The sequence below is a fragment of the Aulonocara stuartgranti genome, assembly GCF_965226115.1.
Source record: "Aulonocara stuartgranti genome assembly, chromosome: 19".
NCBI classification, from domain to species: Eukaryota; Metazoa; Chordata; class Actinopteri; order Cichliformes; family Cichlidae; genus Aulonocara; species Aulonocara stuartgranti.
The window spans coordinates 31,105,076-31,126,504 of record NC_138955.1 but is presented as its reverse complement, the minus strand read 5'-3'; the positions used below and the strand labels follow the sequence as shown (position 1 = coordinate 31,126,504).

General features: G+C 39.0%; 2 protein-coding genes across 2 annotated transcripts in view; one reads left to right on the top strand and one right to left on the bottom strand.

Annotated features, from left to right (window-relative positions):
- LOC309695223 (transcription regulator protein BACH2-like) overlaps window positions 1-13,899 on the top strand; it is a 75,162-nt gene extending 61,263 nt beyond the window's left edge. The window contains exons 3-5 of the mRNA XM_082515737.1: window positions 992-2,371; window positions 4,483-4,689; window positions 6,285-13,899. Of these exons, the coding sequence (XP_082371863.1) occupies window positions 992-2,371; window positions 4,483-4,689; window positions 6,285-6,725 (2,028 nt within the window). The 3' untranslated portion in view covers window positions 6,726-13,899. The remainder of the gene's footprint in view (window positions 1-991; window positions 2,372-4,482; window positions 4,690-6,284) is intronic.
- A 92-nt stretch (window positions 13,900-13,991) lies between these two features.
- LOC309695236 (gap junction alpha-10 protein-like) lies at window positions 13,992-18,822 on the bottom strand. Its single transcript, XM_082515769.1, has 3 exons — window positions 18,549-18,822; window positions 15,479-16,946; window positions 13,992-14,761 (listed from the first exon to the last, which is right to left on the bottom strand). The coding sequence occupies exons 2-3, from the start codon at window positions 16,907-16,909 to the stop codon at window positions 14,723-14,725; spliced, it is 1,470 nt and encodes a 489-aa protein (XP_082371895.1). The 5' UTR covers window positions 16,910-16,946; window positions 18,549-18,822; the 3' UTR covers window positions 13,992-14,722.
- Window positions 18,823-21,429: the final 2,607 nt, after the last annotated feature.

The window sequence follows — 21,429 nt, the reverse complement described above, 5'->3', positions numbered from 1 at the left end:
CAAAGGTCACCATCAGTAACACACTACAACGGCAGGGAATCAAATCCCGCAGTGCCAGACGTGTTCCGCTGCTGAAGCCAGTGCATGTCCAGGCCCGTCTGAAGTTTGCCAGAGAGCACATGGATGATACAGCAGAGGATTGGGAGAATGTCATGTGGTCAGATGAAACCAAAGTAGAACTTTTTGGTATAAACTCAACTCGTCGTGTTTGGAGGACGAAGAATACTGAGTTGCATCCCAAGAACACCATACCTACTGTGAAGCATGGGGGTGGAAACATCATGCTATGGGGCTGTTTTTCTGCCAAGGGGACAGGACGACTGATCCGTGTTAAGGACAGAATGAATGGGGCCATGTATCGTGAGATTTTGAGCCAAAACCACCTTCCATCAGTGAGAACTTTGAAGATGAAACGAGGCTAGGTCTTCCAACATGACAATGATCCAAAACACACCGCCCGGGCAACAAAGGAGTGGCTCCGTAAGAAGCATTTGAAAGTCCTGGAGTGGCCTAGCCAGTCTCCAGACCTCAACCCCATAGAAAATCTGTGGCGGGAGTTGAAAGTCCGTGTTGCTCGGCGACAGCCCCAAAACATCACTGCTCTCGAGAAGATCTGCATGGAGGAATGGGCCAAAATACCAGCTACTGAGTGTGCAAACCTGGTAAAGACCTATAGTAAACGTTTGACCTCTGTTATTGCCAACAAAGGTTATGTTACAAAGTATTGAGTTGTATTTTTGTTATTGACCAAATACTTATTTTCCACCCTGATTTACGAATAAATTCTTTACAAATCCTACCGTGTGAATTCATGGATTTTTTTTTCACATTCTGTCTCTCACAGTTGAAGTGTACCTCTGGTGCAAATTACTGACCTCTGTCATCATTTTAGGTGGGGGAACTTGCACAATCGGTGGCTGACTAAATACTTTTTTGCCCCACTGTAGATGTTTTTCATTCTTTAATTTGACTCCTCAATTCTGTTCCACAGGTGACAGCCAAAGGTTTCGCTCCACTGCTTCAGTTTGCCTACACCGCCAAGCTGGTTTTAAGTCAGGAAAACATCCATGAAGTAATTGTGTGCGCGGACGTCCTAGGTATCCATAATTTGGAGGACTCTTGCTTCCGGTTCCTTCAAGCCCAGCTTAAGAATGACAGCCAACCTAACCATAATGGCACGGTGGAATACGATGATCATATCACAACAGAGAATCCAATCTTTTCTGAGGAAATATCCTGTTATGATTCTGCAGAAATAAGGCAGCAGGACAGTCATGTTCTTGCTGACCTGCCGCAGTGTCCAAAATATAAGAAATATCAGGATGCAGTTTGTGACAACAAGCACAATGTAGAGAACCATCATATTAGTAATGACATCATTTTGGTTAACCATACCTCAATTAGCCCTCTGAGCTCACACTTCACCGACAGTAGCGCTGTTCCACAAACACGTCTTACTCCCTCCAGGATCAAAGAAGAACCCTGTTTATTTGAGGAAGAAGGAGATGAAAGGAATGACAGCAACTCAGACTTGTGTACTGAGGAGGTATTGGAGATGGAGTTAGAGGTAGAAGAGGTTCCAGTAGAAGATGTGCAATCTTCCAGCCAAGTATCATACTCTTCCTGTTTGCATTCATACCTCCAGAGAGGTGGTCTCAGCAGCATGCCAAGCACCACCATTCAGCAGCTACTAAGCAACCAACTGTCTCTCAACCATTACAAAGAACTGGTCATACAGAGACCACAAACCAAGAGGGAATCTCTGGATGAAGTTGACCTCAACACTGGCATTGCCAATGTGATACCAGCAGCACTTACTGGTATAAGTAGAAACCTTGAAAATTCGGTGTCTAAGCATGAAGGGAAGCTGGACAGACGCAGTGTCATTTTCTCTTCTGTGCCTATCAAGCAACATATGCTGTCCCATACATATGTTGATGAGGCCATCTCAACCTTGATGCAGGAGGAATCCCTTCCCTCTAGTCAGTCATTCCTTATTACCAGCTGCCCCGTTTCAACGAAAACATCAGTGGACTCTCCTACTACTTCTACATCATGCAACCAGATTTCCAGCCCCCGTGCCTCATACTCTTACCCAGAGGATGCAACCATTGGTAGCTCATCTTCTACTTCGTCCCAGTTTGACTTTTCCTCATCGTCACAGTCAGGCTCAATTTCTGGACTTCCTCACTGCCTGGCTGGGATGGTGGAGCACAGGAATCCCCACAATGAAGTAGTCCTCACTCAAGACTACACAAAGATTAAATCTGAAAAGACATTCAGTGCTAGTGGTGGGAACTCCAGTGATGAATCAGGCTCTTTCTCAGAGGGAGACAGTGAAAGTGGCACCTCTCGAATCTCTGGACCTGAGGTTAGTATGGCTCTTTATTATACTCCATTGGCTAAAATGTCAGTGTGTTGGCATTGAGGTCGTCTGGGAACTGTCTTTCTGGCATGAGAACTGCATAAAAGCAGAACTGTATATATTTGGTTTGCAGCAGAAAAGAAGAGGAATGAAAGTCAGTAGAAGCGAGACAGAATACATGTTGAGAGGGAGGCAGGTGTAAAACTGACGATGTCAAGAGCAGAAGTAGAGATAGTGAAGTTTGATGAATTTAAATACCAAACTGCACAAAAAGGCAAAGAAGAGAGTGCAGGCAGGATGTCCATGGATGTGCTGCCCACATCTCCCATCTGCTGACCCAAGCTCCAGTTATGCAGGTTATGAATATATACAGTACTGAGCAAATGTTGGAGGCCAGTCCGTGACTGATGGGCCGACTGTGTGTTTTTCTAGCCAGTTGTGCTTTTACTACATTGTTAGTGTGTTTGGGATGGTTTCATACTGACAAATGAAGCTTTTGCTAAACAGACTCTTTCCAGATGATATTGCCGTGTGGATCAAAACCTGACCACTGTATAAGACCCATCGGCACTGATGTTCAGTCCAGTTCTTGTATAGTGTGGCATACCTAGGTCGTTGCTCCCTATAGCCTTTACTGAGGAATGGCTTCTCTCCAGCCACCCTTCCACTGAGACCATTTACGAACAGTTTGTGAATCAGCTGAAGGACCACATGCATCTCTGACGTCCTGTGTTAGGTCTTTTTCAAAGAAAGTGACTTTCAGATAGTATTCATTTGCCGTTTTTGAGCCTGTCACTTCTTCTTTTCTCCTCAGTTCAAACTGTGTCCAGTTTGTCCAGGTTAAACATAGCACCCCATGCCGATATAAAATATAATAGCTCGAATCACCTTGTTGGATCAAAAATTAAATTTTATAGCTGTCAAAATGGGATATCTTTCATATTTTTCCCAAGTTCAACAAAAGAAATGGGTGCAAATGGTATATTTTTGTGACAGGTTGTGAGCAAATAAGTGCCTCTTCCCATTGTCAGCGCAATAAATGATACCATACTTGAATGTTGGCATTGTTGTGCTGAGCATTGCTTGTTTGAAGAGAACAGTTTGTGCTGTTGTAGTGGACTGTTCTGATGCAATGTAAAGCTAAGAGAAAAAAGAAGTGGTCAACATACACATGCTGTCAATGCCTTAGTATTTTAAATCAGATGCATTGAAATTTGTTTATGAGTCTTTTATTTATTCAGTCAATAGATAAAAAAAAATGTCAGTGTGTTTCCATGGAAAGAAGAAGAATACACAGAACTATAACCGTTTTGATAAGGCAGAGTTGCATAGAAAGGTAAGCCGATAGTCTCTGTTCTTTGTGCCTGAGCTGGTGCACAAACAGCAATACTAATACTGACATCTAGTGGATTTTATATCACAGTGCACTCCATCTGACAACATGCAACTGCAGCAATTGATACTTCTTCCATTTCTGAACACATACTAATAACAGTTATGTCTATAATAAGTCTTTCTATGTTGAAGTCTTATATTCACAGTGTAAAAATATTCAAATTTATAGTTAAGTACTTTACTGGGGGCACCACTTAATATAATGATTTATGACCAAGACCCTGAGACAGCTGAACATCTCCACTTGGGACAGCCACTCGGGTGAGAGCCATGACTCCAGAGTTAGAAATGCCATTTCTCATCTCAGTTACATCTTCTCAACAGTGCAGGCTCGTGGTTGTCACTTGGTGACACCAACAAAACCAGATCATCTGCAAAAAGCAGAGAAAAGATCAGAGTGTGTGATCCCACTGAAGTCGTAGATATAGAAAAATTGCAGATATGTATGTATGATTTTTTTTTTTTGATTGAGTTCACTTCATCTAATTTTAGGACAGGTTAAAATCTAATGTTTTAGGTCATATTTATGCAAAATAAAAATAAAAAAGGAAACATTTGAGGGTTCGCAGACTTCCAAACAGCATTTTATATAAACTATATTTGTAAATGTAAATAGAAAATATCTTAAGCATAAAATATAGTTTTCTTAATTTCCATGGCAACAGTCCTGATTCATTTGGTTTAAAATTAAATAGACTGCAATAAAGACCTGGTTTTTGTAGGTGAAGCTGCCTTTTCCTGTGGACCAGATCACCAACTTGCCACGCAATGACTTCCAGATTCTCATCAAGATGCATAAACTGAACTCAGAACAGTTGGAATTCATCCATGACATCCGCAGGCGCAGCAAAAATCGCATTGCTGCCCAGCGCTGTCGCAAGAGGAAGCTAGACTGCATCCAGAACCTGGAGAGCGAGATTCACAAACTGGTATGGTCAACTAATACACATACACACAGGTTTGTGGGTATAAAATGGAAATGTGACACTTCTTAAGCCATATTTTAATATAACATGTTCTCCAGTATCCACATTGAAAAGCTAATGCTCTACAGGTCTGTCCAGTGAGCGTGTTAACAATGTATCTAAGCCATTCACAGATTTAAAAGCAATTAAAAGTATGAACTTTTTACAGGGAATTTGTAAATATGGTGAAAGAAAACAATATGGGTGTGGGTGTAGCTCAGGAGGTACCACAGGTCATCTACTAATTGAAAGGTTGGTTGTTCAATCCCTGGCTGCTCCAGTCTGCATGCCAAATATGGGCAAGATACTAACTAAGTTGCTCTTGAGGTCCATCGGAGTATGTTATATGTTATATAGAGTAATAAATTATTTATTTTTGTATTTTTTATATTTTTTTGCCTCTTTTCTTTTTGTTTTAGGAATTCCGGTGCAATGTATTTTTCTTTTTACATGCATTTTGTAAACCCTTAGTGATCCATAAGCTTGAACTATAATTTAAATCCACAAATGCTGGTACTAACCTCACATTTATTATATTTGGCCTTTTGGAATAACAGACCTAACACAGATGCTGTAGTGACAGAATCTGTGTGAGTGCCTCCACTCACCCTCTCCATTTGTACTTTCCTGTGTGGACTAGCGATTCATGGAGGGTGTGCTCCACTTATGGGGTGATCATGCTACTCAGCTTCACTGGAAAAGTCTACTCCAAAATACTGAAAAGGAGATTATCATCATTATTAATATCTCACTACACTATGTGGTGTTGACCCTGGTCATGGAACTTTGAACTAGCTCTTGTTTCAGGGTGCATGCGAGTTTGCCCAACAAGTCCACCTTTGGTTTGTGGATTCTGTGGGAATTCTGTGGAACTCTGTGGGAGTATGCGATATCCAGCTTGCTGTTACACACCATACACCTGCAGTGACTTCCTGCTTTGCTGGCAAGTAGGCAGACTTGTTTGCAATGGAAGTTGGACTTTTCCAGGGCTCCCCTTTGTCACCAATTCCTCTCAGAATTTTAATGCAAAGCCAAGGGGTGGAAGGCTTCCACCTTAGTGGAATCTTAATTTGAAAAAAAAAAGAAAATTAAATGGCGTCACTACTAAAGACTGCCAGAAGGGAAACCCTCCTTGATTTTTCTCATGTTAAGCAATAGTGGATCATTGTCAGTCCACTTTTGCAGGGGTTTTTCCTGCTGTACGTAAATATCTGTTGGAATATATTGACAGTTGTTACATTGATTCCCAGCTCCAGTGCTATTACGCCTATTAAGAAACTCACTAATATCAATCTTGTAAGCACTTGTCTGTAATGTAACAATATATGATATATAAATTTTACTAGGTCTAAACTTGACGTTGCAACTTTTATTGAAAAGCAAAGAGGCTGCTCGTGTAGACATGAGATTGAGTTAAAAGATTCTTCACAGGCTTATAACTGTAATGATCGGTGTGGGGCCAGATAGGAAGTGGGCTGCAGTTAACCTGATGAAGTGATCAGCAATGAGGGAACAGCAATGTCATGATAACCTGATGATGCTTTGTCTTATGAACCCAGGTACGTGAGAAGGAGAAGCTGCTTAGCGAGCGAAACAGGCTGAAGGTTTGTATGTCCGAGCTGTTGCAGAACCTCTCTTTCCTCTCCCAGCAAGTGTGTAGGGAGGTGCAGGGCAGCCAGCCATCACCCGACTTTGCCAGCATTGATCTCACATCCAACCCCTCATCACCTTCAACTGAGGACGGGTCTGTCCAACCCACGTCACCTGTGACCCAACAAAGTGAGGTTGCTTGTACATCTAATTTGAATGCCAATCAGGAGGGGTTAGAGGATAGGCAGCCCGCAGAGGAGATGTTGCCTTTAAGGCAGGAGGATCCTGAGCTTTCACTAGTGCTTGAATCTACTGACGAAGTATGTAGCCCCACTGTAACAGTGGATTTCTGTCAGGAGATGACTGTGAAATGCACAACAGAAGAACACAACAGACAAGACTGTGCTTAGAGTTTGGGGCTAAATGACACGATCGGTGCATACTTTGATATTTAAAGCATTTGTTTCTTTTCTGTTTTTTTAAATGAATGATACCAGTATTGTCTTTCAATATTGTTCAGCAGGTATTTTTTGGACTGGTATAAAATAAAAGCACTGGCAGCTTTCTCTCTTTCTGTGTTCCATTGGATTCTCTTCTTCTCTCATGCATCATGGGAGGCTAAACTCAGGAATTCTACAGAATGTACAGTAATATGCTTGTTAACATAAACCTGAACTTTACTTTGCAGTCCTGTCTAATCTTGACAGTTACTTATGTGCAAAATGATTTGTGGTAAATGTTTGGATATATTGTAAGTCAGTTTTCAGTTTGAACCACTAAAATGTGGAAAAGTTTAGTTTAGTATTATTATTTCTATTAATGTTATTTATATAAAGTAGCTTTAAGCTGTTTTGAATATGCACCCATTTTACTTCAGTGTGTTGATGCTCCTCCAGTTATTTTACCATGAATTGGAATTTGTTAAAAAAATATTCTAATATCTATATTTTAAGGAATCCCACCTTTACTTATGGCTGGGGCATGACCAAGATGACATAAATCCACACTAAAACCACTAAAGCCATTTTTAGAGATCTTTTTGGTGTTTGGGTTAAACAATGGAGCTATAATTGGACAAGTCTGAATGTTTTTAATTTTAGTGAGAGCTCAGCTAGGCCATGCTGACTTTCCTGGATATTTTTGCATGGGTATCCACACTCTCTTGCAGACCATGGCACCTTAGACAGATAATGAAATTAATGATACAAATATTCCATCTAAATGTTGTAATCAACAATTGGCTAATTGGCCTGAAAAAGAAAAACATACGTATCTCTTAAACTATTGAAGTGAATCTGATTATATAAAACAGTTTAGGCTTGACTCTATAAATTGATGCAGTAACTGTTAAGTGATGCAGGACTTTAAAGTAAAATGTTACCAAAGTTCTGTATTTATAAAATTTCACATTGGGAGAAAAACAAATAAATGAGCTGTCATACGCATTTGGGTTTCTTATGTCAGACTTGATCTTCACTTTTTTGTGTATTTTTTTTTATCTTCTTCTTCTGTGTTTTTTTTAAATGATTCTACTAAAGAGGCAGAGATACATTACAGAGTCAAAGCACTGTCCAGTACATCTGAGGGGGAAGATGTGGCATTGGTTACATGCTTTGTGACTTTAGCACTAAAATTAAGTATGAAGCCAACTAAGTGGTTTCCAATAGATGGTTTCCATAGGGGTTACTTTATATTTCTCCTGAAGATTTTTAAAATGTTTTCTCACTTGGTCTTTCTAATATGAGTTTAGTATAAAAATCAGAATGCAAAAACTGTCAAATTAAGCTTGGCACATCCTTGTCAAAACTGGTGGTCAAACTGGGTTTGGGGTTTCTAGAGAGACCTGTTTCACTTGATCCTGACAAAAACTAAAATGAAGTATTAATTGCTGGCCCTTCTTTAACAAAGCTTACAAAGAAATTACTGCCTTTGATTTTAAAGCATATAACTCAAAACAGTTACTACTGCATATAAGAATATTTGAATATTGCGAAAAGTTTTTTCCTATAAAAAACATCAACTTCCATATATTCTGTATTCATTACATTCAAAACATTTGAAAATCAGAAGTCATAAAAAATAATGTTGAGCTTGAGTAAAATAGTATAAATAGCATATATCCACTTGGAAACTTGGGAGAGCTTCACAGAGAGTGTACTGAGGCTGGTACTGGTGCATCAAAAGCACCATGCACAGATGTTGCTCCTTTTATAAATTCACCATCTAATTAAAGACAATGTCAGAAGCATCTTACCAGAGCTAAGGTAAAAAGCAAAGGAGCTGGTCTGTTTCTCAGTGGTCCAAAGTCATATTTTCAGATGAAGGCAAATTTTGTAATTCATTTGAAAATCAAGTTCCAGAGGAAGAGTGGAGAGCAACAGAATCCAAGGTGTCCAATGAGAAGTTTCGAAAGTTTGTGATGATTTGAGGTAACACGCCGTCAGCTGGTGTTGGTCATGGTTGTTTCACACAGTCACACCAAAGTCCAACGTGAGTGTAGCTGTCTACCAGGAGACACCTAATGCTTCCATCTGCTGACAAGCTTTATGCAGAATTTCCTTTTATATCCAGATTGGTAGGAAACTCCTACCAAATGGTTTGCTGACCATGTTATTACTGTGCTTGATTGAACTAGTCCCTCACTTCAATATTGCCATAGACACTGTTAAAAAATTATCATCTTATATGGATCATTTCTACAGAGATGTTTTTGTTGTTTGTTTATCTGGATTCTTCTCTTTGGGAATTTGGCCAGGAAAGATTGGTGATTCCAAAGAAGCTCCTCCCAAATGGTTTGCTGACCATGTTATCACTATTACCACTGTGTTTGATTAGCCCCAGAAAATTAGGCTTTAAATTAGGCTAGGCATTTCTCTCAATTGCAACATGCTAACAATGAGAAGTCACTGTTTTTGCTGGATTTTAAACTTTAGTAAATCCCAGTTGTTGACATGTGAAATTATAAAATAATCGAATAATCATTGGCTTTGTCTGAGAGAGGTCATAATGTCTTGGATCATTGGGATACATTAACCATTATAATGGGTTTAAAATTCAGTTATACTGGTACGATCTGTAACCGACAGTTTAAAAGACCAGTACATAGAATCTATTTGTGGAACTGGATAATAGAATTTATAACTTTCCATGCTCAGAAGGAGAAGTGTAAGGAAATCATATTCTGTTATTTCTTTCCTTTTGACCCATGTATTTATTGTATTAGTAATATTTTAGTGTTTGTAGTAATTATGTATTAAATTGCACTCATCTTGCATTGTTCATAAGACAACTGTGCTGAAAAGTATTCAGTGCAGCATGTTCAGTTTCAAATTAACAAATGATTTCAATGTGCTGAAACTCCAAGCAAATAGTGAATTTCTACATACGCATCAGTATCTGTAATACTGCATGGTGGTTCAAAGTTTCAAGCACACTGGCACATATTGATTTAAAGGGATGCCAGATTCATCTGTTGAAATGTCAATGGTGAGGCACGTGGCAGGGGTGAGTGCTGCTGGTGTCTGTGTTGTTGCTGCTACACAGTGAACATTATGATGAAGCATGCCCATGGCATTTTAATGTGGGTTGTGCCACTTTTAGCACAGGAAAGTCTAATATGACACTCATCTTTATTCTCAGATATCAACCCAGGAACTAAAGAGTCAAAACTTCCCTGTGTGATTATGTAAATGTGAAGCTATTAGTGTGGCAAAGATGATAGGATATTTAAATTCAAAAAGTACTCTTAATGGATAGGATGTGAGCTTGACATGCCCGCTTTAACACATGAGAATGACAGGCAATTACATGAGCAGGTCCCTCACTCACTATTGCCACACACACTGTTCTTTATTTGCAAGTCACTTGTACTTTTAAGTTGTAATATTTTAACATAAAAAGGTGTGAGTCAGTTACAATGTAGTGTAGTAAATGGTCTTTTAACTGTAGTGATAAAATTAACACAGATAGTTCATTTTAATAGAAATGATGATGTTTTATTTAGATTGGTTAAAAGTTTCAAGACTTTGTGATAAGAGTAGGATTCTAACTGGTGCTGCTAGAGGGTATAGGCTTAACCATCAAAGTAATATTTTATTCACTGGAAATTCCACTGCTCTTATAAAAAACTGCACTGTAAGTGTCACAAAACAAGGCAATCAAATTTTGTCATCACCGGGGTCTAGTAGTAGAATTTCCACAAGTTTATTTCAGGCATTTTGTTTCATTATTGATGAACCTTCCATTTCCTCCCCTCTGAAAATATTGAGAGCCAGCAATCAATATATTAAAAACTTATGTAATTAAGAAACATCATTAAACTGGGAAACATTGTTATGAAAATGTGGAATAATCACAGAACATGCATGGTTTGTATAAAAGTGCTGAAATGGAAAAATTACTTGAAATAAATAGATGTTTTGAAAATTAAAAACACTTTGTTTTGAAAATGTGTTGGGTTATCTCACAGTATCATACATCTATCATTGTTTTTATTTGTATTTATCCATAAGATTATGTGCTATAACTTCTTTTCCTTTGTGTGTGTTGGTTTTTTTTCATATGCCCAATGCTTTCTCAAATGTCCTCCTGGATAAAGGAGATGTACACTTGATCTAATTAATCTGATCCATATTTGTTGATGAGCTTACAACACTGTTTCTCACAGAATATTCACTTTCCCTGTTACAAAACACCTTCAAATTTTAAAGAGGTCAATATAAAATGCTTAATCCAGTTACACCCACCTATTTTATGTCTGGTTTCTAAAAGTGTCTTGTGACATGTCTTGTGAGGGGAAAAAACACTAATTGCAAAGATATGTGATAAATATTTGGGGTTTTGATATTTTTTGGGAATGTAGTGTGTGCAATCATAATATCACCTACACTTGCCTTTGAGTCAACATTAAATTTTGTTGTACATTTTGGAATATTTAATCCCTAATTTTAATAAAGGAGTGATATAAAACTGCTGTAAGACTGGAAAACGTCATATCATAGAATTATGTTGCCATATTTTTTTACTCCTGTTCACCACATGCGCTTTGTGCAGTCATGAAGAAACTTCATGCAGTGATTCTGTGCCTTGTTTTGGCTGTAAATTTAACAAGATTTTGGTTTAATTGAAGGTTTCACTTCAGTGAAGTAAAAGGTATCATTTGGTGGTCTGAATTTTAGAAATCCAAATGTCAGGGTACAACATTTGTAGAATGTCTAGTAGTCTTTTTGATAAATATTTTCAGTCATGTAGTGCATGTAATTCCATTTCAAATGTAAATTTAAGCCAGAGACTATCGGGGCAGCATATGTTACTATTAGGGGTGCAACGATACACAAAATTCACGGTTCGGTTCGGTTCGATACTTTGGTGTCACGGTTCGATATTTTTTCGATACAAAAAAAATGTTCATGCCTTTTTAATTTGTCATTTATTAAAATTATAAATATATATTTTAATTCAAAAGTACAGTTTTTAAATTTAACCCTAACCCTTGTGCGTGTTTTTTATTTTGACAGCGAATGCGCACCTGCGGACCACTTATGTGCAGCCCTGGTTATTTAGCTCGTCATATTGCAGCCACAGAAATTATTTTGTCCATGAAACCATAAAGCTGCACTTTCTTTTTGCCTTATAGTCTGATTTGTCATAACTTCTCCATTTTGTGGTAAGCTTTTCTTTGGCTGTCACTTCTTCACCCTGACCTGTCTTATTTGGCTCAGCAGAACTAAAATATATATACTGCTGCTTTTACACACGGACTCACATAAGCTCAGCGATTCTCTGCGCGATCAACCTCTCACATGTTTAAGCTGCGGGAGATTTCACTTGTCATGTTTGCATAGTAAGCTAACGATTAATAAGACCATGTCAGAGGAATTGGTGCACAAATTATCATCACTCACAGATCAGTGCTGTCGCTCTCTATACACAGTTTGCACGATTGCAAAGTGAAAGCAAAAAAACAAGCGCAAATTCAAACGCGATTTCAATATGTCACATATTGACAGTGGCTCACCGATGCCAATGACATAATTACCCAGCTACATTTCTGAAAGAATGCAAAAGCATTGACATATATTTTTCCTTCCTACGATAGGCCGACGGGCAGAGTAGCCCGTCTGAAAAAAATCGCTAGCTCCGGGACGTCGGGCTAGCGATTTTGCGAGCCCTGTATCTGATTGAGGAATCACTCATCTTTGGAAAAGAGAGTTTATTACAGAGAAATGTCTCTTTCCAAAATAAAAGCTATACTATCTGCTTCTTCTGGGCTATATTCTCAGCAGCATAAGGAGAATCATGTGCTAACAGCTGTCTAAATGACTCGGCTAAAGTTAGTAGCATGCTTATTGTTTTTGTCTTTGCACTAGGATGATGTCGGCGTAAATGTGCAGTCATATTCGTTGTGTTCCCACTAGTGCTTTCAGGTTAATCTCGTTGAAATGACCTTAACGCCACAACACGGCAAATCTCCGTTAACGAGCTACCGCCGATCGCCCCGTGCATGGGGCTAGACGGCCAACACGTTAACGAGCTAACTCCGCTAACACACTAGTTCCCACCGATGTAATTGAGCATTGCATGGCACATCCAACATACTGTTTTACTTTAGTCCATGACTCGCTTACCTTCAGGGTCATACGTCACATGAAAACCAAAATAATTCCAAACGCCAGATCTGAATGAGGGGTGGGGGAGGTGCCCTGCGCTCTTCCTTCTGACTATGCTGTCTGTGTTGAGCGCTCAGTGGATCTGCGCTGGACAGTGCAGCCTAGGCGGAGTAGTCGAACGCAGATTCACTGAGCGCTCAACACAGACAGCATCGTCAGAAGGAAAGTTGATAAAATAAATTACAAATGTTGTATTGTTCGATACATATGCGTACCGAACCGAAAGCACTGTATCGAACGGTTCAATATCGATACGAATATCGTTGCACCCCTAGTTACTATGGTAAAATGATATCATTGTACTTTAAATTATTTTATGTAATGTTATATTTTGAAAGATAAATTTGTCAGCATTACCAGGAAATTGAAGACAGTGTTTATTTGGCACACAGCACTGGGTATATGGGAAGAGTTTTCTGACATTCATTAAAGTTTCAGATGCCTCCAGTTTGCAGTGATCTGATATCTGATAGCAGACTAATAGCGTTACCTATTTTATCCAGCCAGTTTACAGAATGAATGAATCTTGGATTGTGAACTTGTTGTTTTAAGAAAACAAAGTTAACAAAAATAAACAGTTGAACACACTTTTAACATGTATCTACCTGCATGCTTCAGCATACCTCTTCATGAGTAAAGACCATAGGACAGACAAGTAGACAGCTTCTGTGGCATTGTTTGTAACTTTTTATAGTATTTGTACATTTTACATTTTCATTTTACCTGCAACATGACTGTTAGAAACAGATTTAGTATTTTTCATTTCTTTTTTATCTTTGAATATTCAAATGACCAGTGTTTAGTTTTTTTTTGTAACTATTGTGCAATGCCATGCCTTGGTTATTTGATATGAGAAAAACATACATTTTGCCTGGGCAATCGTTGTTGAAAAATAAAATAAAAAGCATGGAAATTCCATAGTGGTGTGTGTGTGTTTGTGTGTATTTTGTTTAAATAGTTGTTGAAAAAAGCTTTTTGTGGGGTTGTTTGTTTTGTTTTGCTAATAAATATTTCATTTTAATACAATATAAAGTATAACTCCACATGAAATCACTGCACTGCACTACACACACACACGTCTGCGGTTGCTATTCTCGTGGGGACATCCCATTGACATAATGTTTTCACTTACCCTTACCCCAACCATCAAAGATGAATGCCTAAACCTAACTCTTACCCTAAACCTAATCATAACCCAACTGTAACCCTGACACTAAAACCACATTTTGAGTGTAAAAAATGCCTTCAACCCCGTGGGGACCTGGATTTTGGTCTCCATGAGGGCTGTTGGTTCCCACCAGTACAGTAACTTTCAGATTTTGGTCCGCACCAAGGTAGGAGCAACCAGAACACACTCACACACACATTCTAATGAAGTCTTTGACTTAGAAAAGGTATTTAAGCTTATAAAGTCCATGTTACAGAAACAAACAGATCCTCTTAAGCGCAATGATTAATAATTCTTTTTGTTTTTTGCTTAAAAATTATCAAAAATTTGGCCAACACACTGAAAGATGTCCATTTTCAAAAAATCCTTTTCTATTAATGTGAACATGTAGACATTGTAAGGTGCTTTGGCACTGAGTCTGCTGCCTCATCATGGCTGAGTGGTTTGGGCCACATGTGACTCGAGTGGATCAATGTTGATGGCTGGATCATTGATACAGTTTCTCCCTTGTTTGTGACCTAGCTGGGTTGTGGACAACAGCTCTTACAGCCATGACATTAGCCTTATCTCTTCACTTCTTCATGATTGAGGAGATATCCAGAAACATACTCTAGAAAAGACAAAAAGACAACTCTGACATTTAATGTATTGGCACATTTTCATCACATTCAGAAAAAGCAAAAAGATGAATGACTTATTATATTATTTTTATTATAAAACTTATTTTATTTGTGTCAGGGCTACTATGCAGCTTTGGACCAACCAGTTTAGTTAGACATGGGATCTTAAGGTTAATGCAGTGTTATTTAAAAATCTGTTAAAGCATGTGTGCTTAACATATATGCTTAATTTCTAATCTATTCTAATTACTCTTAATTTCAGAACAATTAAACATTGGCAAACCATGCATGAAATTTGTCTTATAAAATAAAAATACAAAATGTTCCAATTTTGAATATTTCATTAGGACTGACATTTTGAGCTTTTCAATTAAAATTATAGTGAAATAATTATTTGCCAACTCTGTAACTCTGATTTGTCCTTAAATTTCTGACAAGAGGTCAAACAAATGAGAAGCCATTTAATGCCTTTATCTCTAATAATTTAGGGGAATTTGGAATTCTAATCATTATTTCCACAGAATACTGAATCGATAGTACTGGGCCTTAGCTAGATTCACAAGTAGAGTATCTACAATTACACATACAGTTCTGTGTGTATATAATTATAGTACTGTACAGTCTAATTTAGACTTTGAATAGCTGAGGTCAACTTTCTGGACAATTGTGTTCTGTTATTTAGGCACATGAGACTGCTGTTTACTTGCCATTGACATTCTTCGGCCTCCGGCTGGTGGCATCATCGGCATGTCTCCCTGCAAGGACCCCAGTTCATCTGACTCTTCTGATGTATGTAAGGAGGGACTTGTGGAGCCAGTCATGGACGACAAGCTCTCAGATGGCGGCCTGATCATAAAGCTAGTCTTCCGAGTGTTGGGGATCAGGAACTCGCTCCCCACTGACTCCCTTCTTTCATTTTCATTAAGATTTGGAATAGCTCTGGGCCTGACGTTGCTACTGGCCAGCAGAGCTTCCAAATGGCTGGGGTGAGGATGGTCTTCCTCATGAATGTCCTTGTGGCTTGTTTGAGTCCCATCTGCAGTGGACATGACAGGGATCCAGGCTTGACTGAGGTCCAGGTTTGTGGGGACCTCTGAACCCTCACTAGTTTGGGGAGCTTGGATTGCACAGCTCAGGGCAGACGTGGGTGGATTCCTTGCTTGGGGATAGATATAGATGGTTTGACTGTGCCCCACATGAGCCAAGCTGTTGTGTCTTGGTGCGTCCTGATTGGCTTTGAGCCCACTGTTGTAACGACTCGGTTTCAGGTCCGCCCCTGGAATCACTTTGAAGGTTTGAGTTAAAGGCCCATCGTGAGGTGATACATTGCTTGTTACACAGAGATGTGGTAGGGATGACTTCCTCTTGGACTTGTAAATCAAACTGTCATCTTCTGTGTACCTCTCTGCATACAACACCTGTTTGATTTTCCTGATACCTAAGTGGGATATTTCTAGAATGTTTAGGAAAAGTGAGACACCAGCGATGGCAATCATGAAGGCCATAAATATCGTCTTCTCTGTGGGCCTAGAGATGTAACAGTCTACGCTGTTGGGGCAAGGCAGTCTCTCACACTTATAGAGAGGCTCCAGCTGGACACCATATAGTATATACTGGCCCAGGATGAAGCAGATCTCCACCACGGAGCGTGTAAGGATATGGATGATGTATGTTCTCAATAGAGAGCCTCTCAGAGGTGCCTTCTTCACTTTCCTCTGCTCTTCCAATCTCCTCAGCTCTCTTTCCACCCGCTTTTGTTCATCCAACGCCAACTCAGCCTCATCAAGCTCCTCCTTTAGCTGGGCCCGTCGTCGGTGACGTTCCTTCTCCAATGAACGAATGCAGTAAAGAGCATGGCCCATGTAGACGAGTGAAGGCGCAGACACAAAAATCACTTGCAAGACCCAGAAGCGAATTAGGGAAATGGGGAAAGCACGATCGTAGCAGACTGCCTTACAGCCTGGTTGGTCAGTATTGCAGACAAACTCTGACTGCTCATCATCCCATACATCCTCAGCAGCTGCTCCCAGAATAAGCATGCGAAAGATGAAGAGTATAGTAAGCCAGATCTTTCCCACAATGGTGGAATGTATATGGACCTCTTCTAGGATGCTGCCCAGCAGGTTCCAGTCACCCATGGTCAGCTTCTCACCATGTCACTGTCACATACTCAAACTGTGGAGATACAGCATGCAAACACAACCCATTATCACACAAAACACAATACATTTTAATATCCATCCATTCTCTACCACAAATCCAAGTTTACAGTAAATCTATCCCCACTAACTACATGTCTTTGGACTGTGGGAGGAAGTTGGAGTACCCGATACAAACTCCACATAGAAAGACGCGGGCCTGATGGCAGAATTGAACTCAGGACCTTCATGCTGTGAGGAAACAGTGCTAATCACCATGCCGCTGTGCATGTTGGCTAGAACCATGCACAGTTAACTTTTAAATATTAACTTTTAAATTAACTTTTAAATATTGTTCATTGTATCAACAGATTCTACTATTTATGACAATTCTATAGATACCAATGTGATTACTGTATTTTCTGATAATCATTAAAATAGCGCCAAAAATACAAAAAACACAAGAAGACAGAATGGTTGCAAACAAACAATGGCCTGCACACTTTTCTGCACAGATTTTGCCCTGCAGAGCATGCACATCAATGCCCTTATATGCAGGACAACGCACAACCAAGATTCCAGCCTATGAACCCAGCTGATATAATTTTGACCTGTTTGTGTACAAATTCAGCAATAAACTAAAAAGAAACGGTAACAAAACTGCATCAAATGTGGGGTGAAGAGCTAAGAGAAGATACAGTGGGACTTTGCTGTTTTATAACACAGCAGCTTTATAGTTAACGTAAATAAGCATAAAAAAAATAAGGAATGTGAGGAGACCCATGACTAGCTTGCGCAGTTTTCTTCTGGGTGTTCCAGCTTCCTACCACAATCCAAAGATATGTATGTTAGGTCAAATGGGATTCTAAATTGAGCATGGATGAAAGGTAGACAAAAGTTGAATATATGGTTATATATATATGTGTGTGTATGAATATATTGTTTAATGTTGCATGTTGCACTTTAAATGGTTGGTAAGACTTGAAAAGTTCTATATAAATGCAGTCCATTTCCACTAACATTATCATTATCCTCATAGAAATTCACACAAGAGTCTAGGGCTGTTTGAAAGCAAGATGACTTTGAGCCAATGATTTTATTCTTTAAACCATACCTGGTTTGCTTCAAGGCCTGAGAAAAAAAGGGACTGGCAATAGAAATGCATACTATACACTGGATGTTAGTGTCTGTAGATACGCAAACTAAATGCTCTTGTGTTATTATTTACAAAGTCATAAATTCAGTTGGAAAAATGTTCTGTTGCTTTACAATAACCACAACAAAATGCAAAACTTTAAGTACATACAATGAGTGAAAAAATGTTTCCCATTCAATCCAATAATAGGTTTTTTAATTTAAGTTATATCATCCCTGTTCTTATAATTATGTAGCCTGAGAAAATCAAATAGGTGACATTTTAAGGTAAATCACAGTATAAAGAATATAGGTCTTACAACACACACAATACATATATTAAACATAAACATTTACTAAAGTTTCTTTCTTTATTTTCCATATGGGAAGACTAATTTGGTCGTTTGAGAAAACTAGCTTACGCGAGTCATTCAGGGCCTCATTGGAGAGGATGACATAACAGATCTTTTCGTTTCAACGCATCAACCATTTCAGAAGCACTTACATGTCACTGGTATGGCTTCCCTCTTGGCCTCTTGATGCACTTCATTGTGTTTATGTTTATCCTGGGAACCAAATGGGTCTGTACGGCTACCCCATTGAGCTATCTAGAGGTTCTTTTGTGCCCATCCAAAACTCCAGTCCACATCCCAGAACTCTCCTCTCTCTTTGGTTCTATATGGCTGTGCGTTTTCTGGCTGCTTGTTTGTTGTGAGTGCTTTCCCGTGTTACATGCAGAGTTCACAGGATGTAAGCATTGATTGCCTCTCGACGGGACATTGCCCCCACCCTACTCCTTTCTCCCACGCCAACAGTTCCAACTCCAAACAGTGCATTCAATATAATTCTTCCATGTGGAGAGAGTTTATGTTTATGTTTATGGCTGGTCTTTCGCACAGGGCCTGCTTCTGGTATACTCAACCTAAAGATAACTGAGCCAGCATGGACATCTTAATGTCAAAGTTAAAAGTTCACTCATCTAATGTAGAGACTGTGGTTTTATGGTTTATGTCCTACCTGCCTCAGTGTAAACAACTTATACTTTAGGAGTTGTCTTATGCATGTGATTAGATACATTACAAACCCTGCTGTGTAAATTCAATCCAACAAAGTGCATACAGGCTTATTGTAAACTCTCACATGAAGGTAATGAAAGAATATTCATGACTTTGGCCAAAAACACACTGACACTCCTATTTTGACAGTGTATTCTATTTCTTCTAAAAATACTTTAACATTTAGCTTAGATGATATTTTAACTATTGAACGATTTCCCACAGATCCAGTCAGTGAGCACATGTTTTTGCATTCATGTCACGATGATATTAAAACACTGATCTCACACTGTCAATGCAGTGTGCAATAGGACTAGTATGTCGTGTTACACATAGTGATTATGAAAAACACAATTACATAGACAATATAAAAATGGGGATGCCCAGCTTCAGTGTCTGAAGTGAAGCAACTGCAGAGGTGCTTTAAATCTCCAACAAGGGCTAAGGTATGTTGTACCAGCTGACTTTTTTGAGTAAATGACTCACATTCTTATTTGGTTTATTATCTTGTGACTGAAGGGTCTCTGCAAAATGGACAGGTACAGTGTCTTTGCAGTCTCCTGACTTGAGCTGCTGCAGAAACATTCTCATATATCGCATATTTGTTTCATGTTGTGATGAATTCTTCAGTCAGTTATGTGGACATTTGAAAAGTTGTAGCAAACAAACATTCTGCAGCTTTTTGAAAACTCCACAGCAAAAAAATGAAATTGAAAGGTTTCTATACTTCCCCTGACAATTAACATTTAACTGTCTCTCATACATGTTTGTGCTTACAGATTCCCTCCCATAGAACACAGATCGCAGTAATAGTGCATATTACTAGCTTGATTTTAGAGCCCTACTGCTTGCCTGCATAAAATGACCAGCTTTGCCTGTAGGGCCTTTAATTAGGTTTCCATCACTTTCTGACAGAGTCAATGAAGCATTGATTTGATTTTCCCTTCAGAAGCTACTGCTGTGGCCACTGAGGCCAAATGCTAGATGTCACACCAGGATCACTGTGTTACACAACAAATGCAAGCTTTATGAGGAGCTACACCCAACTGCCTGACTAACATCTGAGCTGCAAGGGTGGGACTTTGTCTAAGCAATGACACTTTGTGTAAAAACACCCACATTTAGGGACATATACTATGACATGAGTACAACATACCCAGTGTGTGTTTCTGTTTTTGCGATGCACTATCAGCAGTCAGGAAAGTGGTCATGAAGCAAGCTATTCAATTCAATTTTATTTATAAAGCACCAACTCACAACAGTTGCCTTAAGGTACTTTATATTGTAGGGTAAAGACCCTACAATACACAGAGAAAACAGAGAAAAGTCAGATGACCCCTATGAACAGGTTTTTGGTGACAGTGGGAAGGAAAAACTCCCTTTTAACAGGAAGAAACCTCCACCAGAACCAGGCTCACAGAGTTGTGGCCATCTGTCATAATTTTTTAATATACACTTTGAAGGATATATCCTGGTCCAAAACAACTACAAGGTTCCTCACAATGTTACTGGAGGCCAAGGTAATGCCATGCAGATTAAGCATCTGGTTAGATACCATATTTCTAAGACTTTTAAGGATTATCTCAATTCAGACGCAGAAAATTAGAGGTCATCCAAGTGTTTCTGACTTTAAGACATTCCTGTGGTGTAAATATATATATATATCTGTTATGTGGCTTCATGGATAAATAAAGATTGGTGTCATCTGCATAGCAGTGAAAATTTATGCTGTGGCTTTTAATGACACTGCCTAAGGGAAGCATGTATAATGCAAACAGAACTGGCCCTAGCACGAAGCCCTGTGGAACTCCAAAATTAACCTCAGTGTGTGAAGAGGTCTCTCCATTTACATGAACAAATTGGAGTCTGTTAGATAGACAGATAGATTCAAACCAATACAGCACAGTATGTTTAATATCTACAGCGTGCTCTAATTGCTGTAATAAAATAGTCAAAAGTAACAAACGCCAATGAGTCCACTGTCAGAGGCCATAAGAAGATCATTTGTAACCTTCACTAAAGCTGTTTCTGTGCTGTGATGAGCTCTGAAACCTGACTGAAACTCCCGTGTTACGTAGCCTATCAATAGAGATAGAATGATCATATTTTAGATTGAAGCATTAATTAATGGCAGGACTTCTTTGAGCAGTCTTGTAGGAATGGGGTCTAAAAGAGGAAGTAATTACTGAAGGAATCCTTGGCTTCTTATTTCTTTATATAGCATCACAGAGGGCTTTTTTTTAAATAGTGGAACTATTTTTTCCTCTATACTATGTGCAACAATAATGATGATCTTCTAAATTAGTCAGGCGCCATTTCTTTTCAAGGACA